The following is a 26,831-nucleotide window of genomic DNA, read 5'->3' as shown; positions in this document are numbered from 1 at the left end:
TACACCACTAGACACTACGCCACTAGACACTACGCTACTAGACACTACACTACTAGACACTACATTACTAGACACTACGCTACTAGACACTACACCACTAGACACTACACTACTAGACACTACGCTACTAGACACTACACTACTAGACACTACACCACTAGACACTACACTACTAGACACTACACTACTAGACACTACACTACTAGACACTACTAGACACTACACTACTAGACACTACGCTACTAGACACTACGCCACTAGACACTACACTACTAGACACTACACCACTAGACACTACACCACTAGACACTACGCTACTAGACACTACACTACTAGACACTACACTACTAGACACTACGCTACTAGACACTACACTACTAGACACTACACCACTAGACACTACACCACTAGACACTACGCTACTAGACACTACACTACTAGACACTACACTACTAGACACTACACTACTAGACACTACACCACTAGACACTACACCACTAGACACTACACTACTAGACACTACGCTACTAGACACTACGCCACTAGACACTACGCTACTAGACACTACACTACTAGACACTACACTACTAGACACTACGCTACTAGACACTACACTACTAGACACTACGCCACTAGACACTATACCACTAGACACTACGCTACTAGACACTACACCACTAGACACTACACCACTAGACACACCACTAGACACTACACTACTAGACACTACTAGACACTACACCACTAGACACTACACCACTAGACACTACACCACTAGACACTACACCACTAGACACTACGCCACTAGACACTACACCACTAGACACTACACCACTAGACACTACACTACTAGACACTACTAGACACTACACCACTAGACACTACGCCACTAGACACTACACCACTAGACACTACGCCACTAGACACTACACTACTAGACACTACACCACTACACACTACACCACTACACACTACACCACTAGACACTACACCACTAGACACTACACTACTAGACACTACACCACTAGACACTACACTACTAGACACTACACCACTAGACACTACACCACTAGACACTACACTACTAGACACTACACCACTAGACACTACACCACTAGACACTACACCACTAGACACTACACCACTAGACACTACGCTACTAGACACTACACTACTAGACACTACACTACTAGACACTACACTACTAGACACTACACTACTAGACACTACGCTACTAGACACTACGCTACTAGACACTACGCTACTAGACACTACACTACTAGACACTACGCTACTAGACACTACGCTACTAGACACTACGCTACTAGACACTACACCACTAGACACTACACTACTAGACACTACACTACTAGACACTACTAGACACTACACTACTAGACACTACGCCACTAGACACTACGCTACTAGACACTACACTACTAGACACTACACCACTACACACTACACCACTAGACACTACACCACTAGACACTACACTACTAGACACTACACCACTAGACACTACACCACTACACACTACACCACTAGACACTACACTACTAGACACTACACCACTAGACACTACACTACTAGACACTACACCACTAGACACTACACCACTAGACACTACACTACTAGACACTACACCACTAGACACTACACCACTAGACACTACGCTACTAGACACTACGCTACTAGACACTACACTACTAGACACTACACTACTAGACACTACACTACTAGACACTACACTACTAGACACTACTAGACACTACACTACTAGACACTACGCTACTAGACACTACACTACTAGACACTACACCACTAGACACTACACTACTAGACACTACACTACTAGACACTACACTACTAGACACTACTAGACACTACGCTACTAGACACTACACTACTAGACACTACACTACTAGACACTACACCACTAGACACTACGCCACTAGACACTACACTACTAGACACTACACTACTAGACACTACGCTACTAGACACTACACTACTAGACACTACACTACTAGACACTACACCACTAGACACTACGCCACTAGACACTACACCACTAGACACTACGCCACTAGACACTACACCACTAGACACTACACCACTAGACACTACACCATTAGACACTACGCTACTAGACACTACACCACTAGACACTACACCACTAGACACACCACTAGACACTACACTACTAGACACTACTAGACACTACACCACTAGACACTACACCACTAGACACTACACTACTAGACACTACACTACTAGACACTACACTACTAGACACTACTATACACTACACTACTAGACACTACACCACTAGACACTACACCACTAGACACCACACCACTAGACACTACGCTACTAGACACTACACTACTAGACACTACACCACTAGACACTACACCACTACACACTACACCACTAGACACTACACCACTAGACACTACACTACTAGACACTACACCACTAGACACTACACCACTAGACACTACACCACTAGACACTACACCACTAGACACTACGCTACTAGACACTACGCTACTAGACACTACGCTACTAGACACTACGCTACTAGACACTACACTACTAGACACTACACTACTAGACACTACACTACTAGACACTACGCTACTAGACACTACACTACTAGACACTACACTACTAGACACTACGCCACTAGACACTACACCACTAGACACTACACCACTAGACACTACACCACTAGACACTACGCTACTAGACACTACACTACTAGACACTACACCACTAGACACTACACTACTAGACACTACACTACTAGACACTACACTACTAGACACTACTAGACACTACACTACTAGACACTACGCTACTAGACACTACACTACTAGACACTACACTACTAGACACTACACCACTAGACACTACACCACTAGACACTACGCTACTAGACACTACACTACTAGACACTACACTACTAGACACTACGCTACTAGACACTACACTACTAGACACTACACCACTAGACACTACGCTACTAGACACTACACCACTAGACACTACGCCACTAGACACTACACCACTAGACACTACACCACTAGACACTACGCTACTAGACACTACACCACTAGACACTACACTACTAGACACTACACCACTAGACACTACACCACTAGACACACCACTAGACACTACACTACTAGACACTACTAGACACTACACCACTAGACACTACACCACTAGACACTACACCACTAGACACTACACCACTAGACACTACGCCACTAGACACTACACCACTAGACACTACACCACTAGACACCACTAGACACTACACTACTAGACACTACTAGACACTATACCACTAGACACTACACTACTAGACACTACACTACTAGACACTACACTACTAGACACTACACCACTAGACACTACACCACTAGACACTACACCACTAGACACTACTAGACACTACACCACTAGACACTACGCCACTAGACACTACACCACTAGACACTACACCACTAGACACTACACCACTAGACACTACACTACTAGACACTACACTACTAGACACTACACTACTAGACACTACACTACTAGACACTACACTACTAGACACTACACTACTAGACACTACACCACTAGACACTACACTACTAGACACTACACTATTAGACACTACACTACTAGACACTACACTACTAGACACTACACTACTAGACACTACACTACTAGACACTACACTACTAGACACTACACCACTAGACACTACACCACTAGACACTACACCACTAGACACTACACCACTAGACACTACACCACTAGACACTACACTACTAGACACTACTAGACACTAGACTACTAGACACTACACTACTAGACACTACACCACTAGACACTACTAGACACTACACTACTAGACACTACGCCACTAGACACTACACTACTAGACACTACACTACTAGACACTACACTACTAGACACTACGCTACTAGACACTACACTACTAGACACTACGCCACTAGACACTACGCTACTAGACACTACACCACTAGACACTACACCACTAGACACTACACCACTAGACACTACACCACTAGACACTACACCACTAGACACTACACTACTAGACACTACACTACTATACACTACACCACTAGACACTACACCACTAGACACTACACTACTAGACACTACGCCACTAGACACTACACTACTAGACACTACACTACTAGACACTACACTACTAGACACTACTAGACACTACACCACTAGACACTACACTACTAGACACTACACTACTAGACACTACACTACTACACTACTAGACACTACACTACTAGACACTACACTACTAGACACTACACCACTAGACACTACGCCACTACACTACTAGACACTACTAGACACTACACTACTAGACACTACACCACTAGACACTACACCACTAGACACTATCCTACTAGACACTACGCTACTAGACACTACACCACTAGACACTACACCACTAGACACTACACTACTAGACACTACACTACTAGACACTACACTACTAGACACTACACTACTAGACACTACACTACTAGACACTACTAGACACTACTAGACACTACTAGACACTACACCACTAGACACTACACCACTAGACACTACGCTACTAGACACTACACCACTAGACACCACACTACTAGACACTACACCACTAGACACTACTAGACACTACACCACTAGACACTACTAGACACTACACCACTAGACACTACACTACTAGACACTACACTACTAGACACTACACCACTAGACACTACACTACTAGACACTACTAGACACTACACTACTAGACACTACACTACTAGACACTACACTACTACACTACTAGACACTACACTACTAGACACTACACTACTAGACACTACACCACTAGACACTACACCACTAGACACTATCCTACTAGACACTACGCTACTAGACACTACACCACTAGACACTACACTACTAGACACTACACTACTAGACACTACACTACTAGACACTACACTACTAGACACTACACTACTAGACACTACACTACTAGACACTACACTACTAGACACTACTAGACACTACTAGACACTACTAGACACTACACCACTAGACACTACACCACTAGACACTACGCTACTAGACACTACACCACTAGACACTACACTACTAGACACCACACTACTAGACACTACACCACTAGACACTACACTACTAGACACTACGCCACTAGACACTACTAGACACTACGCCACTAGACACTACACTACTAGACACTACACTACTAGACACTACACTACTAGACACTACACTACTAGACACTACACCACTATACACTACACCACTAGACACTACACCACTAGACACTACGCCACTAGACACTACTTGACACTACGCTACTAGACACTACACCACTAGACACTACGCTACTAGACACTACACTACTAGACACTACTAGACACTACACTACTAGACACTACGCTACTAGACACTACACCACTAGACACTACACTACTAAGACACCACACTACTAGATACCACACTACTAGACACTACACCACTAGACACTACACTACTAGACACTACACCACTAGACACTACACTACACCACTAGACACTACACCACTAGACACCACTAGACACTACACCACTAGACACTACACTACTAGACACTACACCACTAGACACTACACCACTAGACACTACACCACTAGACACTACACCACTAGACACTACACCACTAGACACTACACCACTAGACACTACGCCACTAGACACTACACCACTAGACACTACACTACTAGACACTACACTACTAGACACCACACTACTAAGACACCACACTACTAAGACACCACACTACTAGACACCACACCACTAGACACTACACCACTAGACACTACACCACTAGACACTACACATTGGTCTCTATGGACGCCCGTCGTTAAGCGAGGTGTGCTCGTTCAGAGGGGTCCCCACTGTGCTCTGTGCAATATTCAACAGTGAAATCCATCGGAGCTACCCTTTGTGGTGCCGATCGCCGGATCGGTTTACAATCTTTGGAGTGGTTTCACTGGATGGAACCCAGGAATGTAAGGGTCGCAGCGGTGCCGGACGACCGATGATCATCTTTAGTTTTCCAGTTTGAATACTGGAGGAGTGGCCGGCTGATAAGGCAGTGTGCTGAGAAAGCGCCGGGCAGAGCTGACCATTCATCGATTGTGTGCAAGGCTGCCCTGTGCGCGATGCAGTCTGGAACCACAGGAGGGAGTTCCGGCAGGATGGGAAGAATTCCCGGATCGCAGCTCCGCCTTGGATCACCTCCCTCGCCGGTGTGAGACTGGGAAAGGCTGTGGGGCTCACGGCGCCGGTGGCTTCCGGGAACGGCATCGGAACGTCGTACAATCGGGAACCGCCCGTACGTGCATGCACGTGCGTGTGCATGTCTGTGTATACGTGCGTGTACGTGTGTGTGTTTGCATGCGTGTACGTGCGTGTGTGTGTTTGCGTGTGTATACGTGTGTGTGTTTGCGTGCGTGTACGTGTGTGTGTGTTTGCGTGTGTATACGTGTGTGTGTTTGCGTGTGTGTACGTGTGTGTGTGTGTTTGCGTGTGTGTACATGTATGTGTGTGTGTTTGCGTGCGTGTACGTGTGTGTTCGTGAAGCCTTCAACAGCTGTACCGCGGGAATCTCCATATGGTACAGATAGAATGGGAGGCTGATCGATGCCCGGGTGCGGTCAAGGGATGGCTCCCTATTCCTCAACCACGTTATGTATGCCAATGATTTGGTAATAGCTGCTCATTCAGAGGAGGAGTTGGAGACGCTGCTTCTGAGACTGGAGCGTGCCACTAAGAGGTGGGGCCTTACCATCAGCCCCACCAAAACTAAGCACCTGCCTGGGTATTTTGTACCATCGGACACTCCACCCCCACAACTCCCAATCGGTGATGGGGCAGTTTTGGAGAGAGTGGAGAGTTTCCCATACCTGTGCAGTGTGCTTATGACCGGCTCCGGTTTAACAGCAGAGGTCTCACTCCGAATCAGTCGAGTGGCAATATCTTTTCATCGGTTGCGTAACGCTGTGTGGAAGCTACCTGGTCTGTCGCTCCGCACTAAGCTTCAGGTCTTCTCGGCCACGGTCATTCCCTCCCTTCTCTACGCTTGCGAAACGTGGACCCCCTTAATGGAGCATCTTCGCCGGTTGGAAACATTTAGGCTGGCCTGCCTACGATACATCCTGGGTTTAACCAGACTGGATTGTGTGAGGCGCTCACAAATCCTTGAAAGATCTGGGCAAGGTCCCATCGGTGAGCTCCTCCGGCAGGCAAGGCTGCATTGGATTGGTCATGTAGCCCACATGCTCAGCCACCGCATGCCTAAACGGCTTTTGTTCGGCCGGATCGAGGGGGCTATACGGGCGCGGCACGGGCTAGAGAAGAGATGGAGTGATGTGGTACAGGAGGACGTGGAGCTGAGTGGACTTGCCGATGACTGGTACCAGCGGTGTCAAGATCGGCCTCTGTGGAGGAGGCTCGTGAAGGATGCTACTGGGCCGTTGGAGGCAGTCGCCCTCCAACAACAACGGAGGGCGGAGGAGCGACGCTCACAACAACGAGCGGAGGGCCAGGTGGTTAAAGGGGATCTTTGCCTTTTTTGTATGTGCGTGCGTACGTGTGTACGTGTGTACGTCCGTGCGTGCGTACGTGTGTACGTGCGTGCGTGCGTACGTGTACGTGTGTGCGTACGTGCATGTGTACGTGTGTACGTGCACCTTGAGGTAGGAGCCGTGGTAGCGCGTGACGAAGGGAGAGTCGCACTGACTCAGCACCGTGATCTCCTGCTGGATGTCCTCAATCTCATCCTCAGCCGCCTCCAGGTCGATCATCTTGATGGCCACCACCTGGCGGGGTGGGGGAGGGGTGACACAGACAGACGCCCCCTTATAGCCTCTAGGCGCAGCCTGACCACACTCACACACACACAGCCTGTACCACACACAGCCCGTCACACACACACCCTGTACCACACACACACACAGCCCGTCACACACACACCCTGTAACACACACACACCCTGTAACACACACACACACACACACCCCCCTGTACCACACACACACACACACCCTGTACCACACACACAGCAAGTAACACACACACACACCCTGTCACACACACACACTCCCTGTCACACACACACACTCCCTGTCACACACACACACACACCCTGTCACACACACACACACCCTGTACCACACACACACATCCTGTACCACACACACACAGCCTGTCACACACACACACACCCTGTACCACACACACACACACTCCCTGTACCACACACGCACACACATAGCCTGTACCACACTCACACAAACACAGCCTGTCACACACACACACCCTGTACTACACACACACACACCCCCTGTACTACACACACACACACCCTGTACCACACACACCCTGTACCACACACACACACATCCTGTACCACACACACAGCCTGTACCACACACACACACACACCCCCTGTACCACACACACACCCACACCCTGTACCACACACACACACCCTGTACCACACACACACACATCCTGTACCACACACACAGCAAGTAACACACACACACACCCTGTACCACACACACACACCCTGTACCACACACACACACATCCTGTACCACACACACAGCAAGTAACACACACACACACCCTGTACCACACACACACACCCTGTACCACACACACACACACATCCTGTACCACACACACAGCAAGTAACACACACACACACAGCCTGTACCACACACACACACACAGCCTGTACCACACACACACACACAGCCTGTACCACACACACACACAGCCTGTACCACACACACACTGTACCACACACAGCCTGCACCACGCACAGCCTGTACCACACACACACACACCCTGTACCACACACACCCTGTAACACACACACACAGCCTGTACCACACACACACACCCTGTACCACACACACATCCTGTAACACACACACACCCTGTACCACACACACACACAGCCTGTACCACACACACACACACATCCTGTACCACACACACATCCTGTAACACACACACACACCCTATACCACACACACACACAGCCTGTACCACACACACACTGTACCACACACAGCCTGCACCACGCACAGCCTGTACCACACACACACAACAAAGACAAAGCTCCCCGTACAGCCTTAACAGACTGTTTTGGCAAGTGCTTTTAGCGAGCACCTCTGAAGGCCGGCAAGGCACATGAGGAAGCTTGGTGGCCAACACCACGCCCGGCCACCTTTGTCTCTCCAGTGGCGATGTTTACTACACACCGCACCAGGTACTGGTGGCCGTGACCGGGAATCGAACTCGTGGCGCCAAGTTCGTAGCGCAGCGTAGCGCTAACCGCTACACTACCGCTCCCCATACACACACGCACACACACGTACACACACGCGCACACACACGTACACACACACATACACACACGCGCGCACACACGTACACACACGCGCACACACACGTACACACACGCGCGCAACAACAACAACCGCCGTTCGCCACTAAGTGGCGGTGACATCACCACGACGCTTGTGCCAGGCTATGTGCACCCTGAGGCCACGTGAAGTGTCGAACGCCCGCTGGCAGGAGGTCACGGGGCAGACCCAGGTGCCACGGGTCGACTGACTGAGATGACTGGCTGATGCACCACCTGTGCCCCCTACTGTGCCAACCTGCTGTGCTTTAGCCACCCGGCGCTCCGCTCGTTGTTGTGAGCGTCGCTCCTCCGCCCTCCGTTGTTGTTGGAGGGCGACTACCTCCAACTGCCCAGTAGCGTCCTTCACGAGCCTCCTCCACAGAGGCCGATCTTGACACCGCTGGTACCAGTCATCGGCAAGTCCATTCAGCTCCACGTCCTCCCGTACCACATCACTCCATCTCTTCTCTAGCCCGTGCCGCGCCCGTTTAGCCCCCTCGATCCGGCCGAACAAAAGCTGTTTCGGCATGCGGTGTCTGGGCATGCGGGCTACATGACCCAGCCAACGCAGCCTTGCCTCCTGAAGAAGCTCACCGATGGGACCTTGCCCAGATCTTTCAAGGATTTGTGAGCTCCTCACACAATCCAGTCTGGTTAAACCCAGGATGGATCGTAGGCAGGCCAGCCTAAATGTTTCCAACCGGTGAAGATGCTCCATTAAGGGGGTCCACGTTTCGCAAGCGTAGAGAAGGGAGGGAAAGACCGTGGCCGAGAAGACCTGAAGCTTAGTGCGGAGCGACAGACCAGGTAGCTTCCACACAGCGTTACGCAACCCATGAAAAGATAATGCCGCTCGACTGATTCAGAGTGAAACCTCTGCTGTTAAACTGGAGCCGGTCATAAGCACACTGCCCAGGTATGGGAAACTTTCCACACTTTCCACAACTGCCCCATCACCAATTTGGAGTTGTGGGGGTGGAGTGTCCGATGGTACAAAATACCCAGGCAGGTGCTTAGTTTTGGTGGGGCTGATGGTAAGGTTCCATCTCTTAGTGGCACGCTCCAGTCTCAGCAGCAGCGTCTCCAACTCCTCCTCTGAATGAGCAGCTATTACCAAATCATCGGCATACATAACGTGGTTGAGCAATAGGGAGCCATCCCTTGACCGCACCCGGGCATCGATCAGCCTCCCATTATATCTGTACCAAATGGAGATTCCCCCGGTACAGCTATTGAAGGCTTCACGAACTACGGGGGCAAAATAGATGTTAAATAATGTGGGAGCCAGAGGACATCCCTGTCGCACCCCAAGGTGTACAGGGAATGGCTCTGACTCCCGGCTCACCATCATGAAGGTCCTTAATGATCGTGAGCAGAGGGTCAGGGACTCCAAAAGGATGAAGAACAACCCAGAGCCCAGGCCTACTGATGGTATCATAGGCCTTGACCAGGTCAATAAAGCAGAGATGTAGGTCTTGTTGGAATTCCCTACACCTCTGCTGTAGCATACGGACAGAAAATATGGCATCTGTGCAGGACCGCCCTTTCCTGAAACCGCATTGGGGCTCCGCAAGCCTCTCCTCAGCGTGCCTGGTGAGGCGATGTTGAATAATCCTTGCCAGGACCTTTCCCGGCACACTGAGGCGTGAGATGCCCCTGTAGTTGTTACAGTCTGTGCGGTCCCCCTTCTTAAAGAGGGAGACCACCAGGGCATCCTTCTAATCCTGCGGAACCCGTCCAGTGGTCCAGACTGTTGTTATGATGTCATATAGGGCAGTCTGTGCACAAACGCCACCCTCCCTCAACAGATCATCTCTGCCCGCTGACTTTCCTGGTCTTAGACTCCGGATCGCCTTCAGTACATCCTCAACGGATGGTACTTCAGCCAGCCACTCACAAGGGGTGACTTCTTCCAATATTTGAGGCACTGCAGCCTCAGCAGAGTCATCCTCACTTTGTGCCACGATGTTTTCCTGGCTGAGGGATTTTCCCTCCCCCAGGACCTCCCAGAAATGCTCAGCAAATCTGCAAACCTGTTCCTGGGGGTCGGAGATTGGATCACCGTTTTTTCACCTAATGATGGTAATAGGTGTGGCGCTGCAGGTTACTTTTTTGATGGAGTTAAATAGAGATTTGTGATCGCGGGCCACTGAGGCAGACTCCATCTCCTCAGCAACCCACGACCACCACCCATCCTTGCAGCGCCTCACGGCTCTCCGAACCTCCGAGCGAAGGCTGCGGTAAGCCTCCTCATTCTCTGACGTGGGATTCTGTAGCCGATGACAGTGGGCCTGTCGCTTTTTCTCAACCATCCTGAACACCTCCTCTGTCAGCAAGGGTCTCTAGGGAGGTCTGGACCGCGTACCCAAAGCAGCCATTGCAGCTGCATGAGTCACAGTCCTAAACCTCGCCCATTTACCCTCGACATCAGGAGGAGTGGGGGACGATGCCAAACCCAGCCGCAAGCGATGATGAAATTCTTGCTTGCAACTTTCATCAGATAACTGAGACCAGGCCACTTTAGGTTGGAATGGGGTCCTGGGTGTAGACCCACCACCGGAGTGGAAGAATGGCAGGCGCATCTTACAGATGACTAGTCGATGGTCAGAGGGCAGATCAGCTCCACGGTAGGTCCTGGTGTCAAGGACATGGGCTTGCATCCGCTGGTCCGTCACTATGTAGTCCAGCAGATGTTCTTACTTGGACCCGGCATGCATCCATGATGTTGTGTGGATGCGCCGATGCTGGAACAGCGTGTTGGTAATTACAAGCCCATGGGCTGCACAAAAATCTAGCAGCCTCCTACCATTGTTATTGAGCTGATCTGGCCCATGCCCTCCAATCACTCCAGACCAGGTGCCAGCATCATGACCAACTCGGGCATTGAAGTCACCCAACATGATGACTCTATCCCGAGGTGCGACTTTAGCCAGCACCTGTGACAGGAGGTCATAGAAGGCATCTGACTCATCGGCTTTGCCTGCATCCCTCCACGGATGTTCGTCTTCGGTGGGGCATAAGTAACCACGACCAACACTCCTCAATGATGGTGATGATGATGATGACGCTGTGTGTGTGACGACAAGAACAATGATGGTGATGATGACGCTGTGTGTGTGACGACAAGAACAATGATGGTGATGATGACGCTGTGTGTGTGATGACAAGAACAATGATGATGATGATGACGCTGTGTGTGTGACGACAAGAACAATGATGATGATGATGACGCTGTGTGTGTGACGACAAGAACAATGATGGTGATGATGACGCTGTGTGTATGACGACAAGAACAATGATGGTGATGATGACGCTGTGTGTGACAACAAGAACAATGATGGTGATGATGACGCTGTGTGTGTGACGACAAGAACAATGATGGTGATGATGACGCTGTGTGTATGACGACAAGAACAATGATGGTGATGATGTCGCTGTGTGTGTGACGACAAGAACAATGATGGTGATGATGACACTGTGTGTATGACGACAAGAACAATGATGGTGATGATGACGCTGTGTGTGACGACAAGAACAATGATGGTGATGGTGACGCTGTGTGTAGTGACAAGAACAATGATGGTGATGATGACGCTGTGTGTGTGACGACAAGAACAACAATGATGATGATGATGATGACGCTGTGTGTATGACGACAAGAACAATGATGGTGATGATGACGCTGTGTGTGTGACGACAAGAACAATGATGGTGATGATGACACTGTGTGTATGACGACAAGAACAATGATGATGATGATGACGCTGTGTGTGTGACGACAAGAACGATGATGATGATGATGACGCTGTGTGTGTGACAAGAACAATGATGGTGATGATGACGCTGTGTGTAGTGACAAGAACAATGATGGTGATGATGACGCTGTGTGTATGACGACAAGAACAATGATGGTGATGATGACGCTGTGTGTGTGACGACAAGAACAATGATGGTGATGATGACGCCGTGTGTGACGACAAGAACAATGGTGATGATGATGACGCTGTGTGTGTGACAAGAACAATGATGGTGATGACGCTGTGTGTGTGACGACAAGAACAATGATGGTGATGATGACGCTGTGTGTGACGACAAGAACAATGATGGTGATGATGACGCTGTGTGTGTGACAAGAACAATGGTGGTGGTGATGACGCTGTGTGTGTGACGACAAGAACAATGATGGTGATGACGCTGTGTATGACGACAAGAACAATGATGGTGATGATGACGCTGTGTGTGTGACGACAAGAACAATGATGGTGATGACGCTGTGTATGACGACAAGAACAATGATGGTGATGATGTCGCTGTGTGTGTGACAAGAACAATGATGGTGATGATGACGCTGTGTGTGTGACGACAAGAACAATGATGGTGATGATGACGCTGTGTGTGTGACGACAAGAACAATGATGATGATGATGACGCTGTGTGTGTGACAAGAACAATGATGGTGATGATGACGCTGTGTGTGTGACGACAAGAACAATGATGGTGATGATGACGCTGTGTGTGTGACAAGAACAATGATGGTGATGATGACGCTGTGTGTGACGACAAGAACAATGATGATGACGCTGTTTGTGTGACAAGAACAATGATGGTGATGATGACGCTGTGTGTGTGACGACAAGAACAATGATGATGACGCTGTTTGTGTGACAAGAACAATGATGGTGATGATGACGCTGTGTGTATGACGACAAGAACAATGATGGTGATGATGACGCTGTGTGTGTGACAAGAACAATGATGGTGATGATGACGCTGTGTGTGACGACAAGAACAATGATGGTGATGATGACACTGTGTGTGTGACGACAAGAACAATGATGGTGATGACGCTGTGTGTGTGACGACAAGAACAATGATGGTGATGATGACGCTGTGTGTGTGACGACAAGAACAATGATGGTGATGATGTCGCTGTGTGTGTGATGACAAGAACAATGATGGTGATGATGACGCTGTGTGTGTGACAACAAGAACAATGATGGTGATGATGACGCTGTGTGTGTGACGACAAGAACAATGATGGTGGTGATGACGCTGTGTGTGACAAGAACAATGATGGTGATGATGACGCTGTGTGTGTGACAAGAACAATGATGGTGATGATGACACTGTGCATGACGACAACAACAATGATGGTGATGATGACGCTGTGTGTGTGACAAGAACAATGATGGTGATGATGACGCTGTGTGTGTGACGACAATAACAATGATGGTGATGATGACGCTGTGTGTGTGACGACTAGAACAATGATGGTGATGATGATGCTGTGTGTGTGTGACAAGAACAATGATGGTGATGATGACACTGTGCATGACGACAACAACAATGATGGTGATGATGACGCTGTGTGTGACAACAAGAACAATGATGGTGATGATGACGCTGTGTGTGTGACAAGAACAATGATGGTGATGATGACGCTGTGTGTGTGACGACAAGAACAATGATGGTGATGATGACGCTGTGTGTGTGACGACAAGAACAATGATGGTGATGTCGCTGTGTGTATGACGACAAGAACAATGATGGTGATGATGACGCTGTGTGTGTGACGACAAGAACAATGATGGTGATGATGACGCTATGTGTATGACGACAAGAACAATGGTGGTGATGATGACGCTGTGTGTATGACGACAAGAACAATGATGGTGATGATGACGCTGTGTATGACGACAAGAACGATGACGGTGATGATGACAATGACGCCGCCCGCTGCGGTGAAGCCGCTCCCCGCCCGCCTTGCCTCCTTGGTGTGATTGTTGATGCCCTTGAACACCTTCCCAAACGACCCCTTGCCAATCCTCTCCTGCTTGGTAAACAACTCCTCTGGGTCTGCCTTGGTCCTCTGTGAATAAACAACAGCAATGCAACAATGGCACCATAACAATGACAACACAACAATGACACCACAACAATGACACCACAACAATCGCAAACCCATCAATGACACAAAAATGCCACCGCAATCTAACAACATAACAAAAACAATGCAATAACATTACTATAATAACCATACAACAATACAACAAAAATGCCAACACAAGACCACAATAACAACACAACAACACCAACACAACAATAGCATTACTATAACAATAACCATACAACAATACAACACTACAACAACAATACCAACACAAGACCACAATAACACAACAACACCAACACAACAGTAACATTACAATAACAATAACCATACAACAATACAACACCACGACAAAAATACCAACACAAGACCACAATATTTCGATTTAAAGCTTTCGTGACTGCAAGGATTCATCTTCTTTGGTTCTTTCGGTAAAGTCACCACGTAGAATGAGAATAAAATAATAAATTGATAAAATAAAATAACACAATAAAATTCTCACGACGTTTCGGCCACAACACAAGCGGCCTTCATCAGGTGAAGGGACGAGACTGTCGCTCCAGCGCTGTCCTCCAGACAGTCTCGTCCCTTCACCTGATGAAGGCCACTTGAGTTGTGGCCGAAACGTCGTGAGAATTTTATTGTGTTATTTTATTTTATCAATTTATTATTTTATTCTCATTCTACGTGGTGACTTTACCGAAAGAACCAAAGAAGAAGACCACAATAACAACACAACAACAACACCAACACAATAAAAACAAAGCAATTCTAATTCTTGACTTAAATCTTTCGTGACCGCAGGAATCAATATTCTTGGGGTACTTCGGTAAAGTCACGTAGTTAGGTTTAAAATTTATAAAAAAATAAACAAAAAACCACGATGTTTCCATGGCAACACAAGTAACCGTCTTCAGGTGGGAAACAAGGGGGAAACCCTCCCAAAGGCAAGCGCTGTTTTTTTAAGGTTTAAGGTGGACATAGCCCAAGGACTGCCCCCCTTAAATCCAGCACAGGGGCCATCATCACTGATAAACAAGAGCAAATGGCCAGGTGGGTAGAACACTACTCAGAGCTCTACTCACGAGACAACGGTGTGTCAGAAGCTGCCCTTGCTGCTGTAAAGCCCCTACCAACGATACACGAACTGGACAATGTTCCAACCTTGAAGGAACTTGACAACGCCATCAACTCACTAGCCAGCGGCAAGTCACCGGGACAGGACGGCATCACGCCTGAGGTACTGAAATGTGCAAAACCCGCCGTCCTCACAAAAACTCCGTGAACTTCTCTGCCAGTGCTGGGAAGAAGGAGCAGTGCCTCAAGACAATGAGAGACTCCACAACATCATCACCCTATATAAAAACAAGGGTGACCGTGGGGACTGCAATAACTACCGCGGCATCTACCTGCTGAGCATCGTGGGGAAAACCATTGCCCGTGTGGCCCTCAGCAGGTTACAGATACTAGCTGAGAGGACGCATCCTGAGGCTCAGTGTGGCTTCAGAGCAGGAAGGTCTACAATTGACATGCTCTTCTCCTTGCGTCAGCTACAGGAGAAATGTCGAGAACAGAGAATGCCCCTGTGTACTTGGCATTCATTGATCTTACTAAAGCCTTTGACCTCAGCAGTAGGGGAGGCATCTTCAAACTCCTCAAAGTGATCGGCTGTCCACCGAAGCAGCTGGCAGTCATCTCCTCTTTCCATGACAACATGAAAGGAACGACACAGCACAGCGGCACCACCTCAGAGGAATCTCCATTAATCAGCGGTGTAAAGCAGGCGGGGTGCGTGCTTGCCCCAACACTGTTTGGCATCTTTTTCTCACTTATGCTCACACACGTGCCTTTGGGACAGCAGAAGAGGGGGAGTCTTTCTTCATACAAGATCTGCTGGCAAACTCTTCAACCTTGACCGTCTCAGATCCAACACCAAAGTCCGCAAAGTCCTCATTAGAGAACTCCTTTTTGCTGATGATGCTGCGATGACAGCTCACACAGAACAAGGTTTGCAGACACTCATCGACCACCTTGCCAATGCCTGCAACAACTTTGGCCTGACAATCAGTCTGAAAAAGACCAATGTCATGGGCCAGGATGTCAGAGACACCCCTTCCATAAACATTGACAGCTACACCCTGGAAGTCGTTCAGGACTTCACCTACTTGGGCTCTACCATCACCTACTACAATTTGTCCCTCGTCACAGAGATTGACAAGCGCATTGGGAAGGCGTCTACAGCTACGTTCAGGTTGACTAAAAGAGTGTGGGAGAACACATCCCTAACGCTCAACACCAAAGTACAGGTGTACCGGGCCTGCGTCCTTAGCACCCTGCTCTATGGGTCCGAGTCCTGGACAACATACGCCCATCAAGAACACCGACTAAACACATTCCGCCTCCGATGTCTCAGGCGCATCCTCGATATCGGATGGCAAGATCGCATTCCCAACACCTCAGTTCTCAACTTGGCCAACATTCCCAGCACGTACTCTCTACTCAGTCATAGGCGCTCGAGATGGCTTGGACACGTGCGCCGCACGCAGGATGGCAGAATACCCAAGGATGTCTCGTACGGCGAGCTGGCATCAGGCACAAGGGCCACTGGTCGCCCGGTCCTGTGCTTCAAAGATGTCTGTAAACGGGACGTGAAGAGCTGCGACATCAGCCCAAATGACTGGGAGAAAACTGCCGGCGACCGACTCAGCTGGGACCAGCAGGCTGTGAAGACAGGCCTCGGGAGAGGCGAGGAGAAAAGACGCAACGCTTGGCAGACCAAGACGGAGCGACGTCAAGGAAAATCAACAAACAACCTCTGGAGCTGCCACCGCATTCACTTGCAATTGCCGTGGCAAGGATTGTCACTCAAGGATTGGCCTACTAAGTCATTCTAGGCGCTGCGAAGCCTACAGCTGACCTGGTAAGGCGCAAATAGAATTGTCTCTCGAGACACAAAGGCCTATGGATACAACTTGCAGTGCGCCCAACCAAGTGGGCGGGGCCACAAGGGCCTTGGGCTCAGCGCAAGCGGCGATGGTTTTGTTGATGTGGCAAATTAACAACTTTTTGTACTTGTGTAGAGTAGCGTGACGATGACGTGACGTCGTGACGCGCTGTGAGGCGCGATGACTTGGCGTCACGCGCACCAAAGGCAGACATCGGGAAGAACGAGGGCGGGTCCGAGAAAAGGGGGGGAGGAGCCGCCCAAGGGGATACTTAAGGGGGGTCGTTGTGGGAGCCCCGGGATGGGTAGCGTCTGGACAAGGAGGTCTCTCTCCTGCTCGAGACCGGGCGGCGTTGGCCGAGCCCCCGTCCGGGTTCTACGAGCCGAAGATACAGCCAGGGGTAGGGCTCGGAGAAGTCTGTCAGAGCCGGCTAGGGTAACGTGGGGTGCCGCTCTCCTCGGTGGCTGATCCCCCGTCCCGACTCGAGTGAGGGGGCCCAAGGGATAGCCCGACGCTCGGGACAGATAGAGCCCGAGCTCCGAGTGAACGACCGAGTGTAGGGACACCAGCCCCTCTGGTGTAAATTGATACCCCTTGTGTTGATAAACCGGCGCAAGGCCTGGCTAGGAATTCTGTCTCCGAGTCGTTCTGCACTTCACAACACTTGTAGTGCGCCCAACTTCAAGCGGAGATGGTCATGTTCACGTGAAATCGGAGAATCAAGAGAAGGGTAGGTGCACGAGCCGTGGAGAAATTAGTAAAATAAAATAAAACTAACATCGGAAGGTGACAAGATGGTAACATCACAGCCAGGTATGACTTAAACTGGCTGACGACGTCCTTCCAATGATTGCCGGGTTTGTAACCATCCGCTCGGTTGAAATTGTGTCTGTGTCTGTATATATCTGTATGGCTTCATGAACGAATCTTTGTTAATAGCCAGTGGGCTTGCAAAGTACCTTTGTCTTAGAGAAATCAATTCCGTGTGAGCCAACTGCATTAAAACAACGATCAGCCACGGCTGAGGTATTGGTCCTACCGTGTTTCAGATCTGCCTTATGTTCACAAACACGGTCCGAGACATGTCGCTTAGTTTCCCCAATGTAACGAATGCCTCAGACACAGCTTAGTTTGTAGACGCTGGGGTATTGCATGTCGGGGATCATATCCTTCACAGATGGGATCAAATCACGAATTTAATGCACTGTGTTAAATCAAACCTGGATCTTGTGTTTGCTCATGATTTTCGAAATATTTTTGGTGACCCTTGCTATATATGGCAAGGTGATGGTTTTGATTGGGTCCTCAGATGGTTCTTTCCCAACGGTTGGGGTGATAGCTTTACGGATTGTGTAGTCTGAATATCCATTCGTCTTGAGAGCTTGGTGCACGTGTTTCAGTTCACTGGCTAGGTGATGATGGTCGGAGATACATCGAGCTCTATGGTGTCGAGTTTTGATGAGGGAATTCTTCTGGGATGGATGGTGGTGGGAGTCAGGTTTTAGGTCGGCATCCATATGGGAGGCTTTCCTGTAGACAGTGTCCCATTGAGCCATCTGGTCTCTTTTCGATAAAAAAACATCAAGGAATGGAAGCTTGCCATCCTTTTCCACCTCCATGGTGAATGTGATGGCTGGGTGTATGGAACTGATGTGGTTGAGGAATTGGTTCAGAGCTGGTCGGCCATGTGGCCAGATGACGAACGTGTCATCTACGTGCCTCTTCCACAAGGACGGGCGTAGAGTGGATGCCTGGATGGCTTGTCTCAGATTTTTCCATGAAAACATTGGCTGCAACCGCAGATAAGGGAGAACCCATTGGGTTGCCCTCAACTTGTTTGTAGAATGTTCCATTCCAGGTGAAGTAAGTGTTGGTGAGGCAGTGTCTCGCCAGGGCCGCTACATCAGCATTCAGTCCTTGCTGGACCAAATCTTCAATGATTGTCGGGCACAGGAAATTTGGTGAATAAAGATACTACATCGAAACGAGCAAATCATCTGAAGATAGTGAGATGTCCTTAATTAACAATACCAAGTGAGCTGAGTTAAGTACAGATGAGGTGGTCTTACCAGCGAATGGTTGCAAGGCAAAACGGGCCAGTTTTAGGTGGGGGGGAGTCATTTTTTATTGATTTGCCCACCTACATTTTCTACGAAAATGCAACAATAACAATACAACAATACAATAACACAAACAATACCAGCACAACAATACCACCAAAACAACATCACATCAACAACGCAAAGGAATATAACATCTACAACACGATAAAACCCAACAATAACAACACGACAATAACAATACCAGCACAACAATACCACCAAGACAACAACACATCAACAACGCAAAGGAATATAACACCTACAACACGATAACAACACAACAATAACAATACCAGCACAACAATACCACCAAGACAACAACACATCAACAACGCAAGGGAATATAACACGTACAACACGATAACAACACAACAATAACAACACAACAATAACAATACCAACACAACAATATCACCAAAACAACAACAACACAAAGGAATATAACACCTACAACACGATAACAACCCAACAATAACAATACCGGCACAACAATATCACCAAAACAACAACACATCAACAACCCAAAGGAATATAACACGTACAACATGATAACACCACAACAATAACAACACAACAATAACAATACCAGCACAACAATATCACCAAAACAACAACACATCAACAACCCAAAGGAATATAACACCTACAACACGATAACAACACAACAATAACAACACAACAATAACAATACCAGCACAACAATATCACCAAAACAACAACACATCAACAACGCAAAGGAATATAACACCTACAACACGATAAAAACACAACAATAACAACCCAACAATAACAATACCAACACAACAATATCACCAAAACAACAACACACCAACAACCCAAAGGAATATAACACCTACAACACGATAACAACACAACAATAACAATACCAGCACAACAATATCACCAAAACAACAACAACAACACAAAGGAATATAACACGTACAACACGATAACAACACAACAATAACAATACCAACACAACAATATCACCAAAACAACAACAACAACACAAAGGAATATAACACGTACAACACGATAACAACAATAACAATATCGCCAAAACAACAACAACACACCGTGGATTCATCATCGCTATGATGCGACGACCGTGGAGACTGGTCACGTGAGCCTCACTCACCGATTCCACCTGCTCCTGTGTGGGGATCCTGTTCTCCTGGACTCTGTGCCACTGTGTCAACCACCACCACCACCACGCGGTGTTCAACAACCACCACACTGTGCTCAACAACCACCACCACCACTACCACCACCACTACCACCACTACCACCACCACTACCACCACGCTGTGTTCAACCACCACCACACTGTGCTCAACAACCACTACCACCACTACTACTGTGTTCAACAACCACTACCACCACCACCACTACCACTGCCACCACTACCACTACCACCACTACCACTACCACCACTACCACCACTACCACTACCACCACTACCACCACTACCACCACCACTACCACCACCACGCGGTGTTCAACCACCACACTGTGTTCAACCACCACTACCACTACCACCACCACCACTACCACCACCACTACCACCACCACTACCACTACCACACTGTGTTCAACCACCACCACTACCACCACCACTACCACCACCACTACCACAATGTGTTCAAGCACCACTACCACCACTACCACCACACTGTGTTCAACCACCACTACCACTACCACCACCACTACCACCACTACCACTACCACCACCACTACCACCACCACCACTACCACCACCACCACTACCACCACCACTACCACCACTACCACCACACTGTGTTCAACCACCACCACCACTACCACCACCACTACCACCACCACTACCACCACACTGTGTTCAACCACCACTACCACCACCACTACCACCACCACTACCACCACCACCACTACCAGATTGGTTCAATCACAGACTGCTGGTGATGAGAGTTGGTTGTGTTGAACCAATACTGTGGTTGAGGGCTGATGCCATGTGTAAAAATAAATGCGTGTTCGTGAGAAGAGCCGGCAATCTCGGAAGGATACACATTGTCACCTGTTAAGTTGTCTAAGCACAATACTGCGGATAATACGAAACAAGTAATTAAAATGTTCATAATAAAGGTTTTTGGGTTAGATCGCGTTTATTTATAAATGTGTCGTAACCCTCCACCACCCGACACGGCCAATCAGCAAAAAAAGTGTCACGTTGACAAAAGACAAATAATTCACTACTTCAGCCCACCGGTGTGTTGAAGAGTTAATCCACATTTACAGTTTGAGTACGACGTTTCGCTGGTAAATACTTCCAGCATCATCGGGCAATTCGCCAGAATGGTAAAGCCCTCGCTTGCTCCTGGTTTTATATAGGGCAGCAGGGTGACGTCATCACTTAACTCATCAGGTGCAGTGATTTGATGCGGAGGGGGGGGGGGTAATGTAATTATATAATCGATTAGTAATCAGTCATTGGTTATGATTAGTAATGAGTTGTAGATTAGTAATTCTTTAAAACAAAATGTAATGTGTATTATTTAATAATACGCTTCCAGGCCGCACTAAGCCGGTAGCTGTCAGAGCGATTAAAGTTATTCTTGTTCCTCTCAATTTCAATGGATTCTCTAATTAGTCTTTGCCAGTAATAATTAGTTTTACACACCACTGCAACATTGTCAAAATCAATTGAGTGTCCTTGTTGACAAGCATGTTCTGCCACTGCCGACAGTTGTGTTTGAGATAATTTAATATTTCTCTGATGTTCTTTTAGTCTTACGCTGATATTACGTCCCGTCTGCCCAATGTAGCAGCTGCCACATGAACAATTAATCCGATATACACCTTCTGTTGATAGTTTAGGTAATGCGTCTTTAGTGCAAGATACTAGTTTTTGAATTTTGTGTACTGTACCAAATCTTACTGTAATGTTTTGCTTTTGCAAAACGCGGGCTAATTTGTCAGTTACTCCTGAGATATATGGAATTTTTATTGTTTTAACAATCTGGTCGCTTTCAGTAGTATTGCTTTGCGATCGTGATTTGGCATTCAGTGCTCTGTTAATTTGAGCATTATTGTAGCCATTCTGTCGTAGTGCGTCTTTAACGTGTTTAATCTCTCTCACTAGACTCTCACCATCTGACACTGTTTTCGCCCGATGTACGAGCGTCTTGATAAGAGAGGATTTTTGAGCTGGATGATGATGTGATTCTGCATTCAGATAGGCATCAGTGTGCGTTTGCTTTCTGTAAACGCTGTGTGTTATTTTACCGTTTAGACCATGTCCAAGCAAAATATCTAGGAATGGGAGTGTGTTATTCACCTCCATTTCCATGGTGAACTGGATGGCCGGGTTTTGTGCATTGAGATGATTTAGAAAATCATTAAGTGTATCTTTACCATGTGGCCAGACAACCAAAGTGTCATCCACATACCTAAACCAAAAGGATGGTTTTAATGTGCTCGAGGCAAGTGCTCTTATTTCAAAGTTTTCCATGTACAAATTTGCTATAGCAGGGGATAAAGGAGAACCCATTGCTGCTCCTTCCTTTTGTTTAAAGAAATCCCCTCTCCATAAGAAGTAAGTGTTATTTAAACAATGGCCAGCAAGTTTCGGAATATCTTTTTGTAAACCGGTATTCTTTACTAGTGTATCAAGTAATTTAAGCGATTCGTCCACTGGAACCTTAGTGAATAGAGAAATCACATCAAAACTTACCAGAATATCATCAGGAGTAAGTTTAATATCTTTAATCACATTCACAAGATGTTCTGAATTTTTTATGAATGAAGATGTCTTACCGATGTAGGGCTGTATTTGTTTGGTTATCTATTTTGCTAATTGATATGTGGCAGAGCCAATTGTACTGACTATGGGTCGTAATGGGATGCCGATTTTATGAATCTTTGGTAGCCCATAGAGTCTAGGTGGTTTTGAGGCCCTTGGCTTAATTAGGTATTGCTCATTTTTAGGGATTAATGAATTTGCAATTATTGCAGTGGTCGTGTCGGGTGGTGGAGGGTTACGACACATTTATAAATAAACGCGATCTAACCCAAAAACCTTTATTATGAATAATATTGGTCGCGAAAGCCTACGTGTTAAACTAATTAAAATGTTGTCGAAGAATCCACTTCACGCGAATCCGTTCCGGGATTTGTACCGGGAACCGCCAACCCCAACAAGCTCCGACTCCCGGATTCGGCACGTCGGGAGGTTGCGGGGAAAACCCGGAAGTCGGAAATCCAACGACCCGAACTCCACGACAATGTAAATTAAAACGAAATTGTAACGGATTAAAAAAACGACAGCGATTAAAAGCGCTCGCACCACTCACCTGCACGTTCAGTTCTTTCGCCAGCAGCGCCATATCCCCGTTCGTCTTGTTAACTTAATGTTTTCTTTTTTAATGACGGGACCCCCACCCCGAAGGAAGATAGCGGCCTCGCCTAGTTTTCCAGGGGGGCTAGGCGCAGGCTTTCCCCGCAGGGTTCACTGGGCCGTAACGGGTATGGGGAGCGACTACGTTGGTGATTAAAATAAATCCGCGAATATTTTTTTTAAATAAAAAATAGAAAATTTAACGCGAGGCGAACGTCGATGCGGGAACGTAGCCGGCCACGGAATATTTGCGGCGGAGGGTTTTTTTGTTTGTTCGTTTGTTCGTTTAAAATCTGACAATTATCGACGGGAAGCCGCGAGAAACCGCCGGCGAAACTTTGCCGCGACTGCCCGAGGTGTTTTAGAACCTAAAAATAAAATAGTTCTTAAGTTGGGCGGAGCAGCGGGCGGTGATGCGTCCGCGCGCGAGCGAGCGAGCGAGCGCACGCGCGCGCCCTCAAACCTTCCGCCGCCACCGCGATGAAAGTAGTGCCGGCAATGCATTGCAATGGGTGGAGTGGGGTGGTGAATCGTGGTGAAAAAAACTGAACACATTGATAATTAAACTGTTCGATTTTGTGACAAATTAATCACTTCCGAAGGTTTAAACGCGTACTTGGGACGCGACTTTCCCTCACAGGTGCATTTGTGTCCACCATTTATTGGTGTCCTAGATAATTGCATAACAATTCGGACAGTTTTGCTCTTATACGTCTCAAAGTTCCATCCTACAAAGTCCCATCACAAGCAGAGAAACACAAACACGTAGACAAGAACTATATTTAGTTACATTGGAGTCTATGGGGGACTTTAACATTGCAGTCTATGAGTAGAGACTTTAACATTGGAGTCTATGGGTAGAGACTTTAACATTGGAGTCTATGGGTAGAGACTTTAACATTGGAGTCTATGGGTAGACACTTTAACATTGGAGTCTATGGGAAGACACTTTAACATTGGAGTCTAAGGGTAGAGACTTTAACATTGGAGTCTATGGGAGACTTTGACATTGGAGTCTATGGGTAGAGACTTTAACATTGGAGTCTATGGGTAGAGACTTTAACATTGGAGTCTATGGGTAGACACTTTAACATTGGAGTCTATGGGTAGACACTTTAACATTGGAGTCTATGGGAAGACACTTTAACATTGGAGTCTAAGGGTAGAGACTTTAACATTGGAGTCTATGGGTAGAGACTTTAACATTGGAGTCTATGGGTAGAGACTTTAACATTGGAGTCTATGGGAGACTTTAACATTGGAGTCTATGGGTAGAGACTTTAACTTTGGAGTCTATGGGTAGAGACTTTAACATTGGAGTCTATGGGTAGAGACTTTAACATTGGAGTCTATGGGTAGAGACTTTAACATTGGAGTCTATGGGTAGAGACTTTAACATTGGAGTCTATGGGTAGAGACTTTAACATTGGAGTCTATGGGTAGAGACTTTAACATTGGAGTCTATGGGTAGAGACTTTAACATAGGAGTCTATGGGAGACTTTAACATTGGAGTCTATGGGTAGAGACTTTAACATTGGAGTCTATGGGTAGAGACTTTAACATTGGAGTCTATGGGTAGAGACTTTAACATTGGAGTCTATGGGTAGAGACTTTAACATTGGAGTCTATGGGTAGACACTTTAACATTGGAGTCTATGGGTAGAAACTTTAACATTGGAGTCTATGGGTAGAGACTTTAACATTGGAGTCTATGGGTAGAGACTTCAACATTGGAGTCTATGGGTAGATACTTTAACATTGGAGTCTATGGGAGACTTTAACATTGGAGTCTATGGGTAGAGACTTTAACATTGGAGTCTATGGGTAGACACTTTAACATTGGAGTCTATGGGTAGAGACTTTAACATTGGAGTCTATGGGTAGAGACTTTAACATTGGAGTCTATGGGTAGACACTTTAACATTGGAGTCTATGGGTAGAAACTTTAACATTGGAGTCTATGGGTAGAGACTTTAACATTGGAGTCTATGGGTAGAG

The 26,831-nt window shown here is 47.4% G+C and overlaps 1 protein-coding gene across 6 annotated transcripts in view; it reads right to left on the bottom strand.

Moving 5' to 3' along the window:
- The window catches only part of LOC116957150 (serine/threonine-protein kinase 25-like), a 107,841-nt gene extending 82,536 nt beyond the window's left edge, over positions 1-25,305 (bottom strand). For 5 of the 6 annotated variants that reach the window (XR_012931582.1, XR_012931580.1, XR_012931581.1 and 2 more), the window contains exons 1-3: positions 24,789-25,305; positions 15,291-15,392; positions 7,794-7,922 (exon numbers count right to left, since the gene is read on the bottom strand). Coding sequence is in view for 2 of the 6 variants with exons in the window: in XM_032979115.2 (XP_032835006.1) it covers positions 7,794-7,922; positions 15,291-15,392; positions 24,789-24,821 (264 nt within the window). In the remaining 4 variants the exon portion in view is untranslated. Of the gene's footprint in view, positions 1-7,793; positions 7,923-15,290; positions 15,393-21,536; positions 21,647-24,788 lie in introns of those variants that run through there. The other variant, XM_032979116.2, reaches the window with a different exon arrangement.
- Between the last annotated feature and the right edge of the window lie 1,526 nt (positions 25,306-26,831).

The sequence above is a fragment of the Petromyzon marinus genome (genome assembly GCF_048934315.1).
Source record: "Petromyzon marinus isolate PM22_M1 ecotype Great Lakes invasive population chromosome 70 unlocalized genomic scaffold, UKy_Petmar_22M1.pri1.0 chr70_unloc.1, whole genome shotgun sequence".
In the NCBI taxonomy this organism is placed as follows: domain Eukaryota; kingdom Metazoa; phylum Chordata; class Hyperoartia; order Petromyzontiformes; family Petromyzontidae; genus Petromyzon; species Petromyzon marinus.
This window is presented reverse-complemented; position numbering and strand designations above follow the sequence as displayed.